At 62.2% G+C, this 22,528-nt stretch overlaps 2 protein-coding genes across 7 annotated transcripts; both read left to right on the top strand.

The window, feature by feature from the left end:
* Positions 1–115: 115 nt before the first annotated feature.
* On the top strand, positions 116–4,833 carry CHKB (choline kinase beta). 4 transcript variants are annotated; one of them, XM_051839246.3, is made up of 11 exons: positions 116–398; positions 516–624; positions 1,072–1,185; positions 1,349–1,482; positions 1,664–1,759; positions 1,880–1,938; positions 2,020–2,101; positions 2,225–2,333; positions 2,444–2,547; positions 4,373–4,454; positions 4,595–4,833. In XM_051839246.3, the coding sequence occupies exons 1-11, from the start codon at positions 175–177 to the stop codon at positions 4,667–4,669; spliced, it is 1,188 nt and encodes a 395-aa protein (XP_051695206.2). In that variant the 5' UTR covers positions 116–174; the 3' UTR covers positions 4,670–4,833. The 4 variants fall into 4 exon arrangements, with proteins under 4 accessions (XP_051695206.2, XP_089163957.1, XP_089163955.1 ...); XM_089307831.1 differs by having other exon boundaries at positions 1,315–1,482; XM_089307829.1 differs by having other exon boundaries at positions 1,072–1,250.
* A 181-nt stretch (positions 4,834–5,014) lies between these two features.
* Positions 5,015–16,079, top strand: CPT1B (carnitine palmitoyltransferase 1B). 3 transcript variants are annotated; one of them, XM_051839238.3, is made up of 19 exons: positions 5,015–5,344; positions 5,778–5,937; positions 6,189–6,328; positions 6,537–6,714; positions 6,929–7,030; positions 7,223–7,360; positions 7,441–7,518; positions 8,153–8,260; positions 9,063–9,147; positions 12,273–12,468; positions 12,743–12,928; positions 13,130–13,235; positions 13,315–13,431; positions 13,815–13,979; positions 14,057–14,191; positions 14,278–14,430; positions 14,890–15,003; positions 15,565–15,657; positions 15,772–16,079. In XM_051839238.3, the coding sequence occupies exons 1-19, from the start codon at positions 5,085–5,087 to the stop codon at positions 15,853–15,855; spliced, it is 2,598 nt and encodes an 865-aa protein (XP_051695198.2). In that variant the 5' UTR covers positions 5,015–5,084; the 3' UTR covers positions 15,856–16,079. The 3 variants fall into 3 exon arrangements, with proteins under 3 accessions (XP_051695198.2, XP_051695200.2, XP_051695202.2); XM_051839240.3 differs by having other exon boundaries at positions 5,107–5,253; XM_051839242.3 differs by having other exon boundaries at positions 5,115–5,235.
* The last annotated feature ends 6,449 nt before the right edge of the window (positions 16,080–22,528 follow it).

Raw genomic sequence — 22,528 nt, 5'->3', positions numbered from 1 at the left:
CCAAACAGAGGCGTCTTCAGCGCAGAGGGCGTGCCGGGGGCACGCCGCACCCGGAGACGGACGCCATTGGCTTTCGGCCTGCACGGGGGCGGAGCCGGGAGCGGCCGGAAGCGGCAGAGCCGGCCCGACGGGCGCTGAGCTGGGCCGGGCGTCGGGCCCCGCGGAGCCCGCGCCATGGCGGCTGAGGAGCCGGCTGTGAGCGGAGGCGGGGCCGTCGGCGGCTGCCTGGCCAAGGACGGCTCGCCGCAGCCTCAGCGCCTGGACGCGGCCCCAGCCCGGCGGCGTGCGTCGTCGCTGTCTCGTGACGCCGAGCGCCGAGCCTACCAATGGTGCCGGGAGTACCTGGGCGGGGCCTGGCGCCGAGTGCTGCCGGAGGAGCTCAGGGTGCACCCCGTGAGGTGGGAGGTCAAGGGTCAGCCTCGCCGGGCAGGTGCAGGGCAGGGGCAGGGCAGGGGTCGGGGCCAGGCGGGCCGGGGCCGGCCACCGGCGCCTGAGTGCCTGCTGTGGGTCTGCAGCGGCGGCCTCAGTAACCTGCTGTTCCGGTGCGCGCTCCCCGACCACTTGCCCAGCGTTGGCGACGAGCCCCGGGAGGTGCTGCTGCGGCTGTATGGGGCCATCCTGCAGGTGAGGGGGGCGTGGGGGCCGCGGCGACCGTGGCTTTAGGCGTTCGCTTTGCCCCGTGGAGGACACCGAGGCCCCGGGGGCCGAGTACGTTTACCCTGCTGAACTGTGCTCTGGGCAGCCGCAGGGAAAGCTGCCGCCGCCGGTTCAAGACCCGGCTGCTCCACTTCCTGCCCAGCTCCCTGCCAATGGCCTGGGCCCCTGCACCACTTGGGAGGCCTGGATGAAGCTCCTGGCTCCTGGCTTCAGAAGGGCTCAGCGGCCATCTGGGGAGTGGACCAGCAGATGGAAGCTCGCTCTCTTTCCTCTTCTCTCTCAAATAAACTTTTAAAATGAAACCTGCGAGTGGGAGCTACAGGCAGTAGGACCGGGAGTCCTGGCCGTGGAGGGAGGAGACAGCAGGCCCTCCTCTGGTGCCGGCTGACTGGGCTCTGTCCCGTCTTCCCTCAGGGTGTGGACTCTTTGGTCCTGGAAAGCGTGATGTTCGCCATCCTTGCAGAGCGGTCGCTGGGACCTCAGCTCTACGGAGTCTTTCCGGAGGGCCGGCTGGAACAGTACATCCCAGTACGAGCCCTCTTCCCCAAAGCACCTCCTCCCCCCTCCCCCCAGTGCCTGCCTTCACAGCCCAGGTAGGGAATTGTCCCCAAGACCCTGACCACCCCCCTTCCACTCCCCCTTCCCCCCCTGCCCCAGCCCCCTCACCACCCTGATAGGTTCCTGGGTGCAGAGCCGGCCACTGAAAACCCAAGAGCTTCGAGAGCCAGTGCTGTCGGCAGCCATCGCCACCAAGATGGCCCAGTTCCATGGCATGGAGATGCCCTTCGCCAAGGAGCCCCACTGGCTGTTTGGGACCATGGAGCGGTGAGTCGGGCCTCCTTGGGGTTCCTGAGCTGACCCTGGCCATGACAACGTCCAGTGCCTAGCACGGGCTCACACAACAGACCCCCAAGGATCTGTAAGAGAAGTCGCAGGGCGAGAGTCTGGTGTAGACCGAGGGAGCTGGGGAGACAGCAGAGTGAGTACCGCATGCTCCGGGCTTCAGGTACCTGAAGCAGATCCAGGACCTGCCCGACACTGGCCTCCCCCTGATGGACCTGCTGACCACCTACAGTCTGAAGGAAGAGATGGGCAACCTCAGGTGAGAGCAGGAGACGGCACCCAGGACTCAGAGGGCCGGGGTCAGGGCCTGGCCGAGGCGGGTGGCCCTGGGCCTCCCTCGGGCGCCCTTGCTCAGGCTGCGTGCCCTGTGCCCCTGCAGGAAGTTGCTGGACTCGACTCCATCCCCGGTGGTCTTCTGCCACAATGACATCCAGGAAGGTAGGGGAAGGCACGAGTCTCCCAGCCCCAAGTGGAGGGGCCAGAGGGCCTGGGGTGACCAGACCCCTCCCACTCCCCTAGGGAACATCTTGCTGCTCTCAGAGCCACAGAACGCTGACGGCCTCATGCTGGTGGACTTTGAGTACAGCAGTTACAACTACAGGTGAGGGTGGGGTGGCCTCCCCGGATCTCTTCCCCTGGGCCATGGAAAACAGACCAGGCCTCCAGCTCTGCCTCCCAGCTGCCCAGGGCATTCGGGAACTGAGTGTCCACCTTGTTCTCGCAGGGGCTTTGACATTGGGAACCATTTTTGTGAGTGGGTTTATGATTATACTCACGAGGAATGGCCTTTCTACAAAGCACAGCCCACAGACTATCCCACTCGGGAACAGCAGGTACGTGGGCCAGAGGCTGGAAAGCAAAGCCCGTTCTAGGCGAGGGGGTGAGGTCTGGAATGAACTCGCGCCAGCAGCCTCGCCAGCGCTGACTCTGTCCGTTCATCTAGCTCCACTTTATTCGCCACTACCTGGCAGAAGCAAAGAAAGGGGAGACCCTCTCCCAAGATGAGCAGAGACAGCTGGAAGAAGACTTGCTGATAGAGGCTAATCGGTGAGGAAGGAGCAGCAGGGCAGGTGGAGGGGATACGGGGGCCAGGGCAGGGGGACACGGGGCAGCAGGGCAGGGTGGAGGGGATAGGGGGCCAGGGCAGGGGGACACGGGGCAGCAGGGCAGAGTGGAGGGGATACGGGGGCCAGGGCAGGGGGACACGGGGCAGCACGGGGCAGCAGGGCAGGGTGGAGGGGATACGGGGGCCAGGGCAGGGGGACACGGGGCAGCAGGGCAGAGTGGAGGGGATATGGGGGCCAGGGCAGGGGGACAGCGGGGCAGCAGGGCAGAGTGGAGGGGATACGGGGGCCAGGGCAGGGTGGAGGGGATACGGGGGCCAGGGCAGGGGGACAGCGGGGCAGCAGGGCAGAGTGGAGGGGATACGGGGGCCAGGGCAGGGGGACACGGGGCAGCAGGGCAGGGTGGAGGGGATAGGGGGGCCAGGGCAGGGGGACAGCGGGGCAGCAGGGCAGGGTGGAAGGGATAGGGGGGCCAGGGCAGGGGGACACGGGGCAGCAGGGCAGAGTGGAGGGGATACGGGGGCCAGGGCAGGGGGACACGGGGCAGCACGGGGCAGCAGGGCAGGGTGGAGGGGATACGGGGGTCAGGGCAGGGGGACACGGGGCAGCAGGGCAGAGTGGAGGGGATACGGGGGCCAGGGCAGGGTGGAGGGGATACGGGGGCCAGGGCAGGGGGACAGCGGGGCAGCAGGGCAGGGTGGAGGGGATACGGGGGCCAGGGCAGGGGGACACGGGGCAGCAGGGCAGAGTGGAGGGGATACGGGGGCCAGGGCAGGGGGACACGGGGCAGCAGGGCAGAGTGGAGGGGATACGGGGGCCAGGGCAGGGGGACACGGGGCAGCACGGGGCAGCAGGGCAGGGTGGAGGGGATACGGGGGCCAGGGCAGGGGGACACGGGGCAGCAGGGCAGGGTGGAGGGGATACGGGGGCCAGGGCAGGGTGGAGGGGATACGGGGGCCAGGGCAGGGGGACAGCGGGGCAGCAGGGCAGGGTGGAGGGGATACGGGGGCAGGGCAGGGGACAGTGGGGCAGCAGGGCAGGGTGGAGAAGATACAGGGGCCAGGGCAGAGGGACAACGGGGCAGTAAGGCAGAGTGGAGGGAATACAGGGGCCAGGGCAGGGGGACACGGGGCAGCAGGGCAGGGTGGAAGGGATATGGGGGCCAGGGCAGGGGGACACGGGGCAGCAGGGCAGAGTGGAGGGGATACGGGGACCAGGGCAGGGGACAGTGGGGCAGCAGGGCAGGGTGGAGAAGATACAGGGGCCAGGGAAGAGGGACAACGGGGCAGCAGAGCAAGACAGACGGGATAAGGGGACAGCGGGGCAGCAGGGCAGGGTAGATTGGATACAGGGGCTAGGGCAGGGGACAGCGGGGCAGCAGGGCAAGGTAGATTGGATACAGGGGCTAGGGCAGGGGACAGTGGGGCAGCAAAGCAGAGTGGAGGGGATACGGGGGCAGGGCAGGGGACAGTGGGGCAGCAAGGCACAGTGGAGGGGAATACGGGGGCCAGGGCAGAGGGACAACGGGGCAGCAGAGCAAGAGAGAGAGGATATGGGGACAGCAGGGCAGCAGGGCAGGGTAGACTGGATACAGGGGCCAGGGCAGGGGGACAGCGGGGCAGCAGGGCAGAGTGGAGGGGATACGGGGGCAGGGCAGGGGACAGTGGGGCAGCAAGGCAGAGTGGAGGGGATACGGGGGCCGGTACAGGGGGACGGTGGGGTGGAAGTTAGCACCTTAAGGATTGGCCCGCCTGGGGAGGGGAGCCCACGTGCCCCTGAGTGCCCCTCCTTTTCCCGCCCGCCCTCAGGTATGCGCTGGCTTCCCATTTCTTCTGGGGCCTGTGGTCCATCCTCCAGGCATCCATGTCCACCATAGAATTTGGTTACTTGGTAAGGAAGCCAGGGGGTGGGCGTGTTAGGGGGACTGGGGCATGGAGGCACACATCCTCCGGGTGACCGAGGTCAGACGGCCGGCGTGGGGTGCTGGTCCCCAGCCTTCTCACCGCTGTGCGGGTGGCTTCCTTCCCCAGGACTACGCCCAGTCTCGGTTCCAGTTCTACTTCCAGCAGAAGGGCCAGCTGACCAGCTTCCACTCCTCGTCCTGACCGCCCACACTCCACCCTCCATCCTCAGAGTCCACTGGAGCCTCCAGGGCGGGACCCTGGAGGCCCTGGGGGTGGGGCTGTGCCCCAAGTGAGGCTGAGGTCCCCGTGGTGGGCAGGAGCCCTGGGCTGTGTACCCTAAGACAATAAATGAGCTGCTTCCCTCACACCCTGTCCTGGCTCTCACAGCCGCAGAGCACTACAGCAAGTGAGACACGAAGACCAGTGACCCCTGCCCGCTTGGGGTCCCCGCCTTTCCCCGGCTCCACCTTAGGAGTAAACAGGAGGAGGACTTGGGGGAACACTGGGGGGTGGGGTACAGAGAGGCCTTGGGGTGAGGGTGCAAGAGGTTAGGGGCCCAGGCGCACAGCTGACACACTGGTGACCTTTCCCCTACATTCGGCTATTTTTAGCTCTAATGCCACGATTCTCACGTGAGACCCACGCCCCGCCCCTGCCCCCCAGCCTCCCAGACCTTTGGGCAACCTTCAGCTTGCAGCAGCTCCCGCCGCCGCAGAGAGGAGGGGGTTCTGGTTCCTGCCCCACATCTGTTTCTCCCCAATTTGGGAGTGGGTGTCAGGTTCCCGGTGAGGGCGGGGCAGGGGCGGCCGGGCCTGAAGGGCGTGGGGACGCGGGCCAGGGTGGCTGGCCCCATACAGACTGCAGCAAACCTGAGCTGTGAGTAGGGCCAGCGCGGGGCGGCCCTCCTGGCTCAGCCCCCAGGCGCGCGCGGGGTCCCGTGCGGTCCGAACCCACCCTCTTGCCGGCAGACTCCGCTTCCTGGGGCGGGGTGGGGGGGTTCCTGTCCCCGTTTCCGCCAGCCTCCACGCCTTGCGGCTCCCGCAGCTTTCAAGCCCCGACCCCCTTCCAAACCCAGTCGCGGCGAGGCCCGGCCCCAGCGCGAGGGTTTCGCGGCGGTTGGCGGGGTCTGAGGGGCAGGCCCGGGCGCGCGGCATGGGGAGTGGCCAAGACGCTACGGCTTTGGGGGCCTGGGACCAGGGTGCACACCAGGTGGGCGCGGGGCCGGGGCGGGGCCTCGACGCTGTGGGGAGCCCTGGGCGGGGCTGGCCTGAGCGCTCCCGCGCCCCCTCCTGCGCCCCCACCCCCGCAGGTGCCGGCCAACCCCCGGGATGGCGGAAGCACACCAGGCAGTAGCCTTCCAGTTCACTGTGACCCCGGACGGGGTTGACTTCCGGCTCAGTCGGGAGGCCCTGAAACACGTCTACCTGTCCGGGATCAACTCGTGGAAGAAGCGCTTGATTCGCATCAAGGTGGGCGCCGAGGGCTTGGTTCTCCTGGCAGGTGCAGAACAAAGCTCTGGGAGGAGACGGAGGCCAAGGGTCAGCTGTTGCGCCTCCGACAGGGCCCCTCATTACACCCAGGCTCCAGCAGTGCAGACCCAGAGGGGTGCCCAAGGTGTGGGGGAGGCGGTGGGTGAGAGTCTGGGGGAGCAGGGGGGTGGGCACAGCGAGCAGACCCCCGGAGACCTGGACTTCACCCGCCTTACCTTCCCGCCCCCCAGAATGGCATCCTTAGGGGTGTGTACCCCGGCAGCCCGACCAGCTGGCTGGTGGTCGTCATGGCGACGATGGGTTCCTCCTACTGCAAGGTGGACATCTCCATGGGGCTGGTCTGTTGCATCCAGAAGTACCTCCCTGAGCGGTGAGAAGCAGAGTGGGGTTCCCGAGGTGGGCAGGTGCAGACGGCAGCCATTGGTGGTCAGAGGGGCAGCCCTCAGGGGCCGCCAGCACCTCAGCCCCACGTCGCCTTGTCAGGCTGACCCCTACAAGACAGCTGAGCTGTCAGCCAACTGGGTCTGCCTGGGCTGGCCTCTCCTGGGTCCCTGTAGCTCTCACCCCTCCTCCAACAGGTGCGGCCCCTACCAGACTCCGCAGACCAGGGCGCTCCTCAGCATGGCCATCTTCTCCACGGGGGTTTGGGTGACGGGCATCTTTCTCTTCCGCCAAACCCTGAAGCTGCTTCTCTCCTACCACGGGTGGATGTTTGAGATGCACGGCAAGACCAGCCGCTTCACCAAGATCTGGGCTGTGAGCAGAGGCCACGGAAGGGCTCGGGCATCTGAGGACCTAGAGGGTCTCGTTTGTGGTTCCGCGCTGGAGGGGAGGGGCAGACAGGGCTCCGGTGCTTGGCATGTGGGTTTGTCTGGGGGGTCCCGCAGGACGGTTCTGAGGGCCTCGGGTGTTTGCCGGTGTTTCCATTCTTCTGCTGGCTGCCACCCCAACACTGCTTTTCTACCCCTAGATCTGTGTCCGCCTTCTGTCCAGCCGGCGGCCCATGCTCTACAGCTTCCAGACGTCTCTGCCCAAACTTCCCGTGCCCAGTGTGCCAGCCACGATCCAGCGAGTGAGGGCCGGGGTTGGGCATCCTGGCAGGCGGGGGAGGCTGAATGCAGAGGGCTTGTGCGACTGTAAAGGCCTGTTCCCTGCAGATGGCGGGTCTGAATAGCAGGGCTGGGTTAGGGCAGGGCTGAGGGCAGAGTTGGGAAGAGGGGTAAGGCTGTCGGACCCCCCACGGTAATGGTAACTTCACTGGCAGTACCTGGAGTCCGTGAGGCCCTTGCTGGGTGACGAGGAGTATTACCGCATGGAGACACTGGCCAAAGAATTCCAGGACAAGACGGCCCCCAGGCTGCAGAAATACCTGGTGTTCAAGTCCTGGTGGGCAACCAACTACGTGAGTGCTGTCCCTGGGGCGCATCCTCTCCCACCGTGTTTGCCCCTCCCCAGCTCAAGCCTCCCACCCCCCACCCACAGGTGAGTGACTGGTGGGAAGAGTACGTCTACCTTCGAGGGAGGAGCCCCATCATGGTGAACAGCAACTACTATGTCATGGTAAGAGCTGGAGTGTGCCCAGCGTGTCCCCAGCTCCAGGCCAGAGGTCCTGGAGGACACCCAAGCGCCCGGGTGAAAGTTTCCACGTGTGAGTGGGGCGCAGAGGGCAGGGAGAAGGGAGAGCCCAGAGCTGTCCCGAGCGGCCTGTTGCTGCCTGGCTCAGTTCCCTGCCCCACCAGGCTCAGGCTCAATCGCTTCTCCCCTAGTTCACCCCCGGCCTCCCAGCTGACGCCATTACCCAGGTCGAGGGCCGTGTGGCCAGCCCCTGTCCTGACTCTCCAGCATGCCTGTGCACAGCCACCAGGGTCTCCTCCCCCGTTCCCATCCTGGAGTGTCCACTGTCCAAGGCACGCCAGACTCGAGCAGCCTGCTGGCTTCCCACCTCCCCACAAGCTGTCCTTCCAGAAACCTCCCACAGCTTGTCCATACGAGATTTTCAGCTGGTTTTTGGTGGTGGAACCGCTTCCTCAAAGCAGAATAAGGCATGAACAAGTACAATCAGCTTCGTAAAGCAGCTCACGTTGAAGCTGCAGCAGACGAGCTGTGGCGAGTGGCGAGTCTGGAGGTCCGGCCAGGCAGCATGTGCAGGAGATGGGGCCTAGGAAGTGACCCCCGCGGCCCTGCTGCTCCACAGGACCTCGTGCTGGTCAAGAACACGGATGTGCAGGCGGCCCGCGTGGGGAACGCCGTCCACGCCATGATCATGTACCGCCGTAAGCTGGACCGTGAGGAGATCAAGCCTGTGAGTCGCAGCAGGGGTGAGGGTGGGGTGGGGAGAGGAGCCTGTGTCTGAAGCACGCAGGGGTGGGGTGGGGAGAGGAGCCTGTGTCTGAAGCACGCAGGGGTGGGGTGGGGAGAGGAGCCTGTGTCTGAAGCACGCAGGGGTGGGGTGGGGAGAGGAGCCTGTGTGAAGCACGCAGGGGTGGGGTGGGGTGGGGAGAGGAGCCTGTGTGAAGCACGCAGGGGTGGGGTGGGGTAGGGAGAGGAGCCTGTCTGAAGCACGCAGGGGTGGGGTGGGGAGAGGAGCCTGTCTGAAGCACGCAGGAGTGGGGTGGGGAGAGGAGCCTGTCTGAAGCACGCAGGGGTGGGGTGGGGTGGGGAGAGGAGCCTGTGTGAAGCACGCAGGGGTGGGGTGGGGAGAGGAGCCTGTGTGAAGCACGCAGGGGTGGGGTGGGGTGGGGAGAGGAGCCTGTGTGAAGCACGCAGGGGTGGGGTGGGGTGGGGAGAGGAGCCTGTGTCTGAAGCACGCAGGGGTGGGGTGGGGAGAGGAGCCTGTCTGAAGCACGCAGGGGTGGGGTGGGAGAGGAGCCTGTGTGAAGCACGCAGGGGTGGGGTGGGGTGGGGAGAGGAGCCTGTGTGAAGCACGCAGGGGTGGGGTGGGGTGGGGAGAGGAGCCTGTGTCTGAAGCACGCAGGGGTGGGGTGGGGAGAGGAGCCTGTCTGAAGCACGCAGGGGTGGGGTGGGAGAGGAGCCTGTGTGAAGCACGCAGGGGTGGGGTGGGGTGGGGAGAGGAGCCTGTGTGAAGCACGCTGGCCGTCTCCCAGGTGATGGCTCTGGGCATCGTGCCCATGTGCTGCTACCAGATGGAGAGGATGTTCAACACCACGCGCATCCCGGGCAAGGAGACAGGTACCAGCCACCCCAGCCAGGCCCTCCAGCCATGGCCCACACCCGCTCCAGCCACCGCCAGGTTCCCTCCAGCCATGGCCCACACCTACTCCTGCCACCACAGCCAGGCCCTCCCAGCCGTGGCCCACACCCACCCCAGGACACAGCCAGGCCCTCCCAGTCATAGCCCACACCTGCCCCAGGCCACCGCCAGGCCCTCCCAGCCATGGCCCTCACCTGCCCCAGGCCACAGTCAGGCTCCCTCCAGCCGTGGCCCACACCCACCCCAGAACACCACAGGCCCTCCCAGCCATGGCCCACACCCGCCCCAGGCCACCACAGGCCCTCCCAGCCATGGCCCACACCTGCCCCAGGCCACAGTCAGGCTCCCTCCAGCCGTGGCCCACACCCACCCCAGAACACCACAGGCCCTCCCAGCCGTGGCCCACCCCCGCCCCAGGCCCGCCAGGCTCCCTCCAGCCATAGCCCACACCTGCCCCAGGCCCGCCAGGCCCTCCCAGCCATAGCCCACACCCGCCCCAGGCCACAGCCAGGCTCCCTCCAGCCATAGCCCACACCCGCCCCAGGCCACAGCCAGGCTCTCTCCAGCCGTGGCCCACACCCGCCCCAGGCCACAGCCAGGCTCCCTCCAGCCATAGCCCACACCCACCCCAGGCCACAGCCAGGCTCCCTCCAGCCATGGCCCACACCCGCCCCAGGCCCGCCAGGCTCCCTCCAGCCATAGCCCACACCTGCCCCAGGCCCGCCAGGCTCCCTCCAGCCATAGCCCACACCCGCCCCAGGCCACAGCCAGGCTTCCTCCAGCCATAGCCCACACCCGCCCCAGGCCACAGCCAGGCTCCCTCCAGCCATAGCCCACAGCTGCCCCAGGCCCGCCAGGCTCCCTCCAGCCATAGCCCACACCCGCCCCAGGCCACAGCCAGGCTTCCTCCAACCATAGCCCACACCCGCCCCAGGCCACAGCCAGGCTCCCTCCAGCCATAGCCCACACCCGCCCCAGGCCACAGCCAGGCTCCCTCTAGCCATAGCCCACACCCGCCCCAGGCCACCACAGGCCCTCCCCCGAGCCGTGGCCCACACCTGCCCCAGGCCACCACAGGCCCTCCCAGCCATGGCCCACACCCACTCCAGGCCCTCCCAGCCGTGGCCCACACCCGCCCCAGGCTACAGCCAGGCTCCCTCCAGCCGTGGCCCACACCTGCTCCAGGACACGGCCAGACCCTCCCAGCCATGGCCCACACCCACCCCAGACCACTGCCAGGCTCCCTCCAGCCATAGCCCACACCTGCCCCAGGCCACGGCCAGGCTCCCTCCAGCCCTGGCCCACACCCGCCCCAGGCCACGGCCAGGCCCTCCCTCCAGCCATGGCCCACACCCGCTCCAGGCCACCGCCAGGTTCCCTCCAGCCATGGCCCACACCTGCCCCAGGCCACCACAGGCCCTCCCTCCAGCCATGGCCCACACCCGCTCCAGGCTACAGCCAGGCCCTCCCTCCTGCCGTAGCCCACACCCGCTCCAGGCCACAGCCAGGCCCTCCCTCCAGCCGTAGCCCACACCTGCTCCAGGACACCGCCAGGCTCCCTCCAGCCGTGGCCCACACCCGCCCCAGGCCCCCACAGGCCCTCCCTCCAGCCGTGGCCCACACCCACTGCTCAGCACCAAGTGTCCTGTGTCTCAGGGTTGTAGAATTGTGAGAAGCAGCCAGTGTGTGACAGACACTAGACAGCCGCTGCTTGGAGACGTGACGCTGGCGCTGGGACCCTGGGGGCCAGGACAGAGCCTCTCACTGCAGGCTCACCGTGCCAGGCAGGCCATCATCTGAGCCAAGAGTGGCGGCGCAGGTGCTGCTGCGGGCGTGCGCTCAGGCCCTCCCCGGTTCTGACGCTGCATCCTCGGCAGTTGCATACTTTCCTAGCGCATTTTTTTTTTAAGATTTTTTTTTATTCATTTAGAATAGGGAGAAACAGAAATATCTTCCATCTGGTTTACTCCCCAAATGACTGCAACGGCCAGGGCTGGGCCAGACCAAAGCCAGGAGCCCGGAACTCCATCCACGTCTCCCACATGGGGGACGGGGCCCAAGCACCAGTGCCATCATCCTCTGCCTTCCCAGGAAGCCCAGCACTCGTGAGATGCCAGCACCGTGGGCAGCAACCTAACCCACTGCACCGCGATGCTGACCCTTTTCCAGGGGCCACGATGGCCTCTCCTTTCTTTCTTTCTTTTTTTTTTTTTTTTTTTTTTTTTTTTTTTTTTTTTTTTTTTGACAGGCAGAGTGGACAGTGAGAGAGAGAGACAGAGAGAAAGGTCTTCCTTTGCCGTTGGTTCACCCTCCAATGGCCGCCGCTGCAGCCGGCGCACCGCGCTGATCCGATGGCAGGAGCCAGGATCCAGGTGCTTTTCCTGGTCTCCCATGGGGTGCAGGGCCCAAGCACCTGGGCCATCCTCCACTGCACTCCCTGGCCATAGCAGAGAGCTGGCCTGGAAGAGGGGCAACCGGGACAGAATCCGGCGCCCCAACCGGGACTAGAACCCGGTGTGCCGGCGCCGCAAGGTGGAGGATTAGCCTATTGAGCCATGGCGCCGGCCATTTTTTTTTTTTTTTTTTTTTTTGACAGAGTTAGAGAGAGAGACAGAGAGACAGGTCTTCCTTTTCCGTTGGTTCACCCCCCCAAATGGCTGCTACGGCTGGCGCGCTGTGCCGATCCGAATCCTGGAGCCAGGTGCTTCCTCCTGGTCTCCCAGGCGGGTGCAGGGCCCAAGGACCTGGGCCATCCTCCACTGCACTCCCAGGCCACAGCAGAGAGCTGGACTGGAAGAGGGGCAACCAGGACAGAATCCAGCACCCCAACCGGGACTAGAACCCGGGCTGCTGGTGCCGCAGGTGGAGGATTAGCCAAGTGAGCCGCGGCGCCGGCGATGGCCTCTTCTTGAGCTGCCTCCCGGGACTGTTGTGGGTGTCGCAGCAGTGGTGGTGGAAGCCCCAGCGTGGGGCCTGTCTCAGCTGTGTGGCCCCGCCCCCAAGGGAAGGAGGGCCCGGGCAGCGGCTGGGCTGGGCAGGATCAGCTGTCCAGTGAAGGGCTCCCTGTGGCCGAGCCTCAGCCTGCACCTGGTCTCTGTCTCAGATGTGCTGCAGCACCTCGCGGACAGCAGGCACGTGGCTGTCTACCACAAGGGCCGCTTCTACAAGGTGTGGCTGTATGAGGGCTCGCGCCTGCTCAAGCCCCGGGAACTGGAGATGCAGTTCCAGAGGATCCTGGATGACCCCTCCCCGCCCCAGCCTGGGGAGGAGAAGCTGGCAGCCCTCACCGCGGGTGGAAGGTACGGGGGCGGGGGCCATCAGGGAGGTGCTTGGCCCTTCCTGCGACCCCAGGCCAAGGGACCAAAGGCACAGCCAAGGGAGCAGCACTGGGGGTACCAGCACTGGCACAGCGGGTGGATCCCATCTCAAGGGGCTGGCAACCAGGTACGAGCACGCAGAGGGCGTGATCCGCTGCCCCCACCAGACCCTGCTTTCAGGCCCAGCCAGGTCTCGGGAGGTGCCCTCACCCAGGGCCCACGGGGCCCCGCTGTTCACCTGCCCTCTGGTCTGCAGGGTGGAGTGGGCGCAGGCACGCCAGGCCTATTTCAGCTCGGGCAAGAACAAGGCCTCTCTGGACGCCATTGAGCGCGCTGCCTTCTTCGTGGCCCTGGATGAGGAGGCCCACTGCTACAACCCCGAGGACGAGGCCAGCCTCAGCCTCTACGGCAAGGCCTTGCTGCATGGCAACTGCTACAACAGGTGCGTGCCACAGCCCACGGGCCAGGGGTCTGCTTGAGGTTCTGGTCAGGATGAGGCACAGGTTAGGGTCGGGCTCGTGCTAGGGATAGGCTTCAGGTCAGGGTGAGGGTCCGGGGCTAGAAATAGCGAGTTTAGTGTCGCGGTTAGGCTGCTGTGGGAAGCTGCAGGACTGAGTCATCCCTGGGCCCACTCCTCCCACAGGTGGTTCGACAAGTCTTTCACTCTCATTTCCTTCAAGAATGGCCAGCTGGGTCTCAACACGGAACACGCGTGGGCTGACGCCCCCATCATCGGGCACCTCTGGGAGGTACCAGGGCTGGGAGGGGCACCTGCAGGGCAGGCTTGGTGGGGGGAGCCCAGGTTCTCAGCTTGACTTCTCCCTGCAGTTTGTCGTGGGCACTGACACCTTCCACCTGGGCTATACAGAGACTGGGCACTGCCTAGGCAAACCGAACTCCACGCTGGCGCCTCCTCAGCGGCTGCAGTGGGACATTCCCGAGCAGGTGCGGGGTGGGTGGGAGAGTGACAATCATCTGAGTCACTCTGCCTCCCCCGCCCCTCCCACCACCCGGCCCAGCCCTCAGCAGGAAGGGACAGGATCCTGTGTAGCTCCAGGCTGGCCACAGGAGAGCAGAACCGTGAGCCATCTGTGGTTAGAGAAAGGTGTGAGATGTGAAGTTCACATCTGTGGGGCAGCTGTTGGTGCCACCCTCCTCCCACCAAGCTCAGCCTGGCCTCCGGTGGCCGGTACCCCTGAGTTGTCCATCCTGTCCCTCCTCCTGAAGACGTGGGCCCCTTTGGCCCTCATCCGTCAGCACGACCCCCTGCCTCCTGGCCGTGACCCAGGGTTGCACCTGGAGGGCTCTGACCCACCGTGTCTTGGCAGTGTCAGGCAGTCATCGAGCGCTCGTACCAGGTGGCCAGGGCTCTGGCGGACGATGTGGAGCTGTGCTGCTTCCAGTTCCTGCCCTTCGGGAAGGGCCTCATCAAGAAGTGTCGGACCAGCCCGGACGCCTTCGTGCAGATAGCCCTGCAGCTGGCTCACTTCCGCGTAAGAGCTCCCCCAGGCGGCGAGCGGGCAGGGTGGCGTGAGGGCGCCTACCAGATTCACCCCTCTGTGTACCCCAGGACAAGGGCAAGTTCTGCCTGACCTACGAGGCCTCGATGACCAGGATGTTCCGGGAGGGACGGACTGAGACCGTGCGTTCCTGTACCAGCGAGTCCACAGCCTTTGTGCAGGCCATGATGGAGGGGTCGCACATGGTGAGCCCCCTTTCTCCCGTCGGGGCGAGGTGCCCCTCGTCAGCCTCAGGGCCGAGGCCACTCTTGCCCTCCTCTCCTGCCTCCAGAAAGCCGACCTCCAGGATCTCTTCCGGAAAGCTGCGCAAAAGCACCAGAACATGTACCGCCTGGCCATGACGGGGGCTGGGATCGACAGGCACCTCTTCTGCCTCTACCTGGTTTCTAAGTACCTGGGGGTCAGCTCCCCGTTCCTGGCTGAGGTCCGTGAGACGGGTGCATCGGGGTGCCTCCCTGTGCCGGGGCTCGGACTGTGTCTTGTAGCTAGCTCCTGGGAAGTTGCCTGGGGGCTGGAGCCGGCTCTCCTGCCCCGCACCCCGCCTGAGCCTGCGGTGCTGGGACTGAGCGCAGTGTGGACTTGGTCTCGTGTGTGACGTGTGAGGTGGAGACAAGCGCCGGGGCGGAAAGGAGAGAGGCTGACGAGGGCGGGGGGCACAGAGCCGAGAGAGGGACCAGCAGGTCACGCAAGCCTCCTATGGCAAGAGAGGGTTCTTCCCCAAGGCTGCGGTGGGAACAGGCTGTGGAGGACCTGGGGCCTGCCCTCACGTTCACACCTGCGTCCTCAGCAGGACACTGCAGGCTTGAATAGGCCTCGGGTGCTGCTGCTGGACAGGTGTGTGCCGATGGGCAGCATCTAACCGGCCACGGCTGCCCCGCTGCAGGTGCTCTCCGAACCCTGGCGCCTCTCCACCAGCCAGATCCCTCAATCCCAGATCCGCATGTTCGACCCAGACCAGTACCCCAATCACCTGGGCGCTGGAGGTGGCTTTGGCCCTGTGAGTGCCCCGAAAGGGGGGTGGGGGGGCGGCATGGCAGGGGCCTCAGTGGAGAGTACAGGGCACTGACCAGGTCACACCAGGGCAGGAGCACCTCAGAGGCCAGCACAGGCCAGGTCTGCATGGAAGCAGAATGGACGCCATCAGCGCAGGCAGACAGGCGGGACCTGGGACCTGGGACACACCCTCCCAAACTCCTCCCTGTGGGGCGTGGCCATGCTCGGGCCTGTTTCCAGGTCTGGGGCAGCGCCTTTGCTCAGGGATCCAGCTTGTTCCACTGTAGGTGAGCTAGTTTGGGGGTGGGGGGAGCGACCTAGAGTGTGAGGGAGACAGGAGGTCCTAGATCCTGGAGTAGGGCCCAGAAGTGCATGGGCCACATTCTTTGGTTTTCACACTGTTTCCTGGGAGTGGTGCTGACCTCAGGAAAAGTGCAGTGTCTGGAGCTCGGGGCCTTTCCCGCAAGTCCTGGGGGAGGAGCAAGTGTGACATCAGCTTGGCTTTCCGCTCTCCAAGGCTTGACTCAGCTCTTGTCACCCCCACGCCCACCCCCGTCGCCCTCAGGTAGCAGATGATGGCTATGGAGTCTCCTACATGATCGCAGGCGAGAACACGATCTTCTTCCACGTCTCCAGCAAGTTCTCAAGCTCGGAGACCGTAAGTCTGTCGTCCTCCCACCGGCAGCGGCCCGGGCGCACACTGCCTGTCTGCTTGCGGGGACAGAGGGCTGGGGCTCACCTGAAGGCACATCTGAGCTCGCTGCTTCTACAGAACGCCCAGCGCTTCGGGAACCACATCCGCCAAGCCCTTCTGGACATCGCCGGCCTCTTCCAAGTCCCCAAGGCTGACCGCTGAGGGCAGAGGAAACGGCGGTGCCCTTTCACCCCCACGCTGTGAGGAAGGGGCGCGTGGTGGCGCCCACACGAGAGGTGGCCATGCACAGGCGCCCAGCTCCAAGGACGGCTCTGGCAGCAGCTGCTCCCTGAGGGTCCCAGTGGAGAGATGGTGTTGGAGCAGGAGGGAATTCTGATTGTTTTCTTGGTAGACACTAATAAAAATACGGCTGTGTAATTCTCTCAGTCATTAGGTCCCTGTGTTTTGTTTGGGGACTACAAGGCCCCCTCCATCCCAGCTCGGGCCAGACAGGTGGTAAGGGAAGGGCTGAGGGACGTGTGGCTACTCTGAAATGTGTGTGTCGGGGCTGGCGCTGTGGCGTAGCGGGTAAAGCTGCTGCCTGCAGTGCCGCCATCCCCTATGGGCACCAGCTCGCGTCTTGGCTCCTCCTCTTCCTGTCCAGCTCTCTGCTATGGCCTGGGAAAGCAGTAGAAGATGGCCCAAGTCCTTGGGCCCCTGCACCCACATGGGAGACCCAGATGAAGCTCCTGGCTTTGGATCAACTCAGCTCTGGCTATTTCAGTCATTTGGGGAGTGAACCAGCGGAATGGAAGACCTCTTTCTCTCTCTGGCTCTACTTCTTTCTGTAACTCAAAATAATTCTTTAAAAGGTAAAGTTCAACATCAAAATATTATAATTCCACACCAAAACATTACAGTTCCATATCAAAATGTTGCATTCCATATGAAAATATTACAATTCCTTGTCACAGTTTTCTTCAATTTCCAAAAGTGTTTTCACAGAGTTCTCAGAGTGCTTGTGTACCCTGCCCTGGGAAAAGGTCTGGGTTTTGGTAGGCTTCTGGGGACATCACCTCACCCAGTACAGGGACAGCAGTGAAGAGTTAGCTGGCTTTTTGGCATTGTGGCACAGCCAGTAAAGCTGCCACCTATACGGTGAAGGTTTGTGTCCTGGCTGCTCCACTTCTGATCTAGCTCACTGCTAATGTCCTGGGGAAAGCAGTGGAAGATGGCTCAAGTGCTTGGGCACCTGCTAACGACACGGGAGACCTCCTGGCTCCTGGCTTTGGCCTGGCCCAGCCACAGCCACAGCCACTGCGGCCATCTGGGGAGTGAACCAGCAGATAGAAGATCTCTGTCTCTCTAACTCTTTCAAATAAATAAATATTTAACCAGAACAACAACAACAAAAAGCTGATTTTAAGCTGAAATTCATTAAAGTTCTTTTATCTGATCTCTTCCTAAAGTGAGAGGAGAAACTGTAGTAATAACTAGAATATAAACCTTAGAACTCCCCAAACCCAAGTAAGTTCCTTTACATCCCGTGAGTTTGAAAATCTGCATTAGTGATGGCTAGTAGGTGTAACAGATAAACCCTAAAATCTCAATGGCTTAATAACAATAGAATAGTGGTTTAATTTTTGCTCAAGTCAGATTCAGTTAGCTGAGGCTGGTATTGTGGGTTAGACGGCTACCTGCAACACTGGCATCCCACGTGAGCACACTGCTCCACTTCCGATCCAGCTCCCTGCTAATGCACCTGCAGAGGCAGCAGAAGATGGCCCACGTGCTTGAGTCTGCCATCCACAAAGGAGACTCAGATGGAGTTCCAGGCTCCTGGTTTCAGCTTGGACCAGCGCTGGCCACTGTGGCCATCTGGGGAGTGAACCAGCAGATGGAAGATCTCTGTCCCCCACTCACTCTGTACTCTGACTATATATATACTGTGTGTGTGTTTGTGTACATACATATATACTCTGTACTGTGTGTATAGACACATCTATATATGCTGTGACTATATACAGTGTGTGTGTATACATACATATATGCTCACTCTGTACTCTGACTATATATATACTGTGTGTGTACATACATATATACTCTATACTGTGTGTACACATCTATATATGCTGTGACTATATACAGTGTGTGTATATACATATATGCTCACTCTGTATATACTATGTGTATATATACACACATATATATACTGCAACTATGTATACACCATATATATATACTCTGTGAGTGTATTTTAAATCCAGTTGGCTGAGGTGGGGGCCTTTATTTAAGGCCTTAGGCTGCCCAAGGCCCTGCCTTCTGCTGGTAGCTCCTAGGTGGTCTTGGGCTTTAGCACTGAGCAGGTCCATGGGGTCAGAGGCTTTGATGGGCTTGGCCTGGGAGTGATGCGGAGCCCTCCTAGTCACTTCCTCCTGGTCACACACACATTGCAAGGCAGGCAGGGGAGTGTATTCTGGCTGTGTGTGGGGAGCAATCCGGACTGGACTAAGTTACTGAAATTAAGACTTATTCTATGCATCTGCTCTCCCACAATATGGCGCTGGGAGAGAAGTAAACAGCTTCCACACAGCTGCCTCCAGTTCAGCTAATAAACTGTAGGACTTGCTCCTGATTGGAGAGCAGCGTACTCGGCGTGTGGGCAGCCGAGTTGGGATTGGCGGAGGAGGACTATAAAGGAGGAGAGAGACGGCATGCACGAGGAACATCTATGGGGAACATCTAAGGGAACCCGTGCAGCCCCCGAGAAAGCCGGCCGGCGGTGTGCCGCTCCCCTGCGGAAGTGGGGAATGTGGCCAGGGGGAACTGCCCTTCCACGGAGGTGGAAGGGATAGCAGCCAACCCGGGAAGAACCAGCAGCAAACCCGGGGAGGGCCGAGCAGACGAAAGAACAGCGCAGGGTCCTGTGTCGTTCCTCCACGAAGAGGGGGAGCGACATAATGGTGCCGTGACTCGGATAGGAAACCTAGGACGGATAGCAAACTTAGGAGGGAAGAAACGGGAAGAAACGGGAAGAACTAGGGAAAATATCGGAGAGAGAAACTAGCAAACAGCCTAGGGAAAAGCCGGACGAAAAAGGAGCCGGAAGAAGCTATTGAAAGCCTAGGCATAGACTCGAAACAGCCTAGGGAAAAGCCGGACGAAAAAGGAGCCGGAAGAAGCTATTGAAAGCCTAGGCATAGACTCGGATACGGACTACGGGGGGAAGCTGGGAGAAATCTCTAAGGTCGAAAGCGAAAGTGAAAGCTAGAACAAACAGACTCGGATACGGACTGTGGGGAGAGGCCAGGAGAAATGAGGGAGGAATATTGTTGGAAGAAAAACTTAGGGAAACATACCGGGTAGAGAAAAATGTTAGGGAAATTGAAGCCGTGGGGGGCAGGCCAAGGCGGACACGAAAGCCACTTTGGGATTCTCAAGTTAGCCCGGGAATAGGGGGCGAAAAGTTGAAACCAGAAGCTGAAACGTGAGCCTGGTTGGGATCCGTCTGATTAGCCCGGGGAGCAAAGGACGGGAAGCCAAACCGTGGGGCGGAGACGTACGCTGGGTTGAATTCGCCAGGCTAGCCCGGGGAACTTAGATTGAATGCTAATGGCGGAGACGCAAGCTACGCTGTGTTACTCGCGGAAGCCGCCGCGTGCAGAGAGAGCACGGGGCGTGAATAGATAGGGAACGGGGCTGGCGTAGGCCGTGGTGCAGACGCGAAGGGCGTGGAGACCGCGGAGCGCGCGAAGCCAAGCCGCGCAAAGCCGGGAAGCTGCGCAGATGAAAGAGGCGCGGGCTGAAGCAGCTCAGCTGGGAAGCCGCCGAGAAGTAGCCTCGGGGCGGGCAGCGGGAAGCTGCGGGGATAAGAGAAACAGAAGTTTGGAAGTGGAGTGAGAGAAATGGGAATGTTGGCAGACAGAAGTAAAATGGGAGAAATAGGAATGCCCGGAGATAGAGAAATAGAGAAATAAAAAGGCCTCCCCTCAACATGGCAACGAGAAAGTTTGGATTCGGTCTGCCCGATTAGTGAGGCGATGAGCACCTGGGCGGCTAGCAGCTTATGCGCTGCAGGTCACCGAAGACAGGCACGAATTAACATCAGTAAAGCTTCCCCACAATACAACAATTAGGAGGCTTGGATTCGGTCTGCCTGATTAAGGCGGTAAGCGCCAGCAAGCAGCTCGACCAGAGTATGAGCTGCAGGTCACCGAAGATAGGCACAAACCAACACTAATAAGTCTCCCCCACAATACGGCAATGAGAAGGCTTGGATTCGGTTTGCCTGATAGGTTTTGTAAACACCTGCAGGCAGTTCTAGCAGAGCAGAGCATGCGCTGCAGGGCACCGAACACAGGCACGCATCAGCGCCTAAAAACCTCCTCACAATGGCGAAGAGAGGACCCGGATTCGGTTTTCCTGATTGATAGGACTTGTAAGAGCCTGTGGCAACTCTAGCAAGTAGAGCAGAGTGTGTGCTGCGGGACACCGAAGACAGGCGCGTATCAACGCCAAAAATAAAAAGAAAGGGGGATCTGTGGGGAGCAATCCGGACTGGACTAAGTTACTGAAATTAAGACTTATTCTATGCATCTGCTCTCCCACAATATGGCGCTGGGAGAGAAGTAAACAGCTTCCGCACAGCTGCCTCCAGTTCAGCTAATAAACTGTAGGACTTGCTCCTGATTGGAGAGCAGCGTACTCGGCGTGTGGGCAGCCGAGTTGGGATTGGCGGAGGAGGACTATAAAGGAGGAGAGAGACGGCATGCACGAGGAACATCTATGGGGAACATCTAAGGGAACCCGTGCAGCCCCCGAGAAAGCCGGCCGGCGGTGTGCCGCTCCCCTGCGGAAGTGGGGAATGTGGCCAGGGGGAACTGCCCTTCCACGGAGGTGGAAGGGATAGCAGCCAACCCGGGAAGAACCAGCAGCAAACCCGGGGAGGGCCGAGCAGACGAAAGAACAGCGCAGGGTCCTGTGTCGTTCCTCCACGAAGAGGGGGAGCGACAGCTGTGTGCCTGGGACATAATGGAAACCTTCACTGACAGTCGGCCTCAGATGCTCAAGGACATGGAGAGACCAGGCTGACATCGTCATAGCCTGGGCTCCACACCATGTCTCAGATGGCCGACCACGAGCAGGCACGCACACAGTCGTGCACGCTACCTCCACGAGCAGGCACACACATAGTCGTGCACGCTACCTCCACGAGCAGGCACGCACATAGTCGTGCACGCTACCTCCACAAGCAGGCACACACACACAGTCGTGCACGCTACCTCCACGAGCAGGCACGCACATAGTCATTTACGCTACCTCCACGAGCAGGCACACACATAGTCGTGCACGCTACCTCCACGAGCAGGCACACACATAGTCGTGCACGCTACCTCCACGAGCAGGCACACACATAGTCGTGCACGCTACCTCCACGAGCAGGCACGCACATAGTCGTGCACGCTACCTCTATGAGCAGGCACACACATAGTCGTGCACACTACCTCCACGAGCAGGCACGCACATAGTCGTGCACGCTACCTCCAAGAGCAGGCACACACACAGTCGTGCACGCTACCTCCACGAGCAGGCACACACATAGTCGTGCACGCTACCTCCACGAGCAGGCACACACACAGTCGTGCATGCTACCTCCACGAGCAGGCACACACATAGTCGTGTACGCTACCTCTATGAGCAGGCACACACATAGTCGTGCACACTACCTCCACGAGCAGGCACACACATAGTCATGCACGCTACCTCCACGAGCAGGCACACACATAGTCGTGCACGCTACCTCCACGAGCAGGCACGCTTACACTCTAGCCCAGCTGATCTGACCACACTCTGCATTCCCCAAAGGAAGCAGGCTCATTCACACCCTTGCATTTGGCCTCGAGGGACAACTCTGCCTGGAATCCTGTGTCCCTACACTTCCCCTGGGCTGTCTTCAGTACCCATCAGTTATTCCTAATTCATGTCTCTCTGGGATGCCCGAATGGAAGAATGACTGGAAGTTTTAAGGACTGTTCACAATGGGAGGGGAGGGGGCAGCTCCAGGCTCTGAAGGGGCAGGTGCCAAGCAGCCTGGAGAAAGGGTGAGTCATGGGGCTGGTGCTGTGGTGCAGTAGGTTAATCCTCCGCCTGAGGCACCGGCATCCCATATGGGCACCAGTTCAAGTCCCGGCTGCTCCTCTTCTGGTCCAGCTCTCTGCTGTGGCCTGGGAAAGCGGTGGAGGATGGCCCAGGTCCTTGGGCCCCTGTACACACACGGGAGACCAGAAAGAGGCACCTGGCTGCTGGCTTCAGACTGCCGCAGCTCCAGCTGTAGCGGCCACTTGGGGAGTGAACCAACGGAGGGAAGACCTTTCTCTGTTTCTCCCTCTCACTGTCTATAACTCTACCTGTCAAATAAATAAATAAAATCTTAAATAAAAAGGGGGGGTGAGTTAGGCATCAGTCACCTCAACAAACAGGCACACTGGGGCTGGTGGCACAGCAGGCTAAGCCGCCACCTGTAACGCCAGCATCCCATACTGGAGCACCAGTTCGAGTCCCAGCGGCTCTGCTTCCAATCCAGCCCCCTGCTGATGCATACCCGGGCAAGCAACAAAAGATGGCCGGAGTGCTTGGGCTCCTGCCACCCAACGTGGCAAACCCAGATGGAGTTCTGGGATCCTGATTCAGGGGCTGCTTTGTGACATAGTGGGTAAAGCTGTCCCCTGCAACACTGGCATCCCACATGGGCAGCAGTTGTGTCCCGGCTGCTCCACTTCTGCCGCAGGCCAGCTCCAGCAGGTCCAGGGCTGACAGCAAGGCTGATGGCATGGCTCTGATGACTTTATTTATTTATTTATTTATTTTTGACAGGCAGAGTGGACAGTGAGAGAGA

The sequence above is a fragment of the Oryctolagus cuniculus genome, chromosome 11 (assembly GCF_051225735.1).
Source record: "Oryctolagus cuniculus isolate XC-2025 breed Fujian yellow rabbit chromosome 11, ASM5122573v1, whole genome shotgun sequence".
In the NCBI taxonomy this organism is placed as follows: Eukaryota; Metazoa; Chordata; class Mammalia; order Lagomorpha; family Leporidae; genus Oryctolagus; species Oryctolagus cuniculus.
This window is presented reverse-complemented; position numbering and strand designations above follow the sequence as displayed.

Bases quoted from the DNA above. Each gene is read 5' to 3' on its own strand.
- CHKB (XM_051839246.3), top strand. From the start codon at position 175: ATGGCGGCTGAGGAGCCGGCTGTGAGCGGAGGCGGGGCCGTCGGCGGC. The intron at 1,483-1,663 runs GTGAGTCGGGCC...TCCGGGCTTCAG, and splicing joins CTGTTTGGGACCATGGAGCG to GTACCTGAAGCAGATCCAGG. The intron at 2,334-2,443 runs GTACGTGGGCCA...CCGTTCATCTAG, and splicing joins ATCCCACTCGGGAACAGCAG to CTCCACTTTATTCGCCACTA.
- CPT1B (XM_051839238.3), top strand. From the start codon at position 5,085: ATGCCACGATTCTCACGTGAGACCCACGCCCCGCCCCTGCCCCCCAGC. The intron at 6,329-6,536 runs GTGAGAAGCAGA...CTCCTCCAACAG, and splicing joins CAGAAGTACCTCCCTGAGCG to GTGCGGCCCCTACCAGACTC. The intron at 15,658-15,771 runs GTAAGTCTGTCG...CTGCTTCTACAG, and splicing joins AGTTCTCAAGCTCGGAGACC to AACGCCCAGCGCTTCGGGAA.